Source organism: Fukomys damarensis, unplaced genomic scaffold (genome assembly GCF_012274545.1).
Source record: "Fukomys damarensis isolate Sample0158 unplaced genomic scaffold, DMR_v1.0_HiC HiC_scaffold_13, whole genome shotgun sequence".
Classification (NCBI taxonomy): Eukaryota; Metazoa; Chordata; class Mammalia; order Rodentia; family Bathyergidae; genus Fukomys; species Fukomys damarensis.
In genome coordinates this window covers 34,790,115-34,790,422 of record NW_022900925.1, presented here as the reverse complement: position 1 = coordinate 34,790,422, position 308 = coordinate 34,790,115, and the positions used below count along the sequence as shown (strand labels likewise).

The 308-nt window shown below is 70.1% G+C and overlaps 1 protein-coding gene across 1 annotated transcript in view; it reads right to left on the bottom strand.

The window, feature by feature from the left end:
- Positions 1 to 308, bottom strand: part of Hoxb1 (homeobox B1) — a gene marked incomplete at its 3' end in the record, with an annotated part of 1,211 nt that continues 903 nt past the window's right edge. The window contains exon 2 of the mRNA XM_010620307.1: positions 1 to 297. Coding sequence (XP_010618609.1) covers positions 1 to 297 — 297 coding nt within the window. The remainder of the gene's footprint in view (positions 298 to 308) is intronic.

The following is a 308-nucleotide window of genomic DNA, read 5'->3' as shown; positions in this document are numbered from 1 at the left end:
CTCGGGGGAGGTGCACGTGGACTGGTCCGAGCCGTCTCCCGCCGCCTCCTTAGGGCGCCCTGGGGGGACCGGGGCCGCCCGGCCGCCCTCTCGCTCGCGCTTCTTCTGCTTCATGCGCCGGTTCTGGAACCAGATCTTGACCTGGGTTTCGTTGAGCTCCAGGGAGGCGGCGATCTCCACCCTGCGGGCGCGGCTCAGGTACTTGTTGAAGTGGAACTCCTTCTCCAGCTCCGTGAGCTGCCGCGTGGTGAAGTTGGTTCGGACCCCGCCGGGCGCGCCCGGGCCCAGCTCCGACGCCTTGGCTGGGG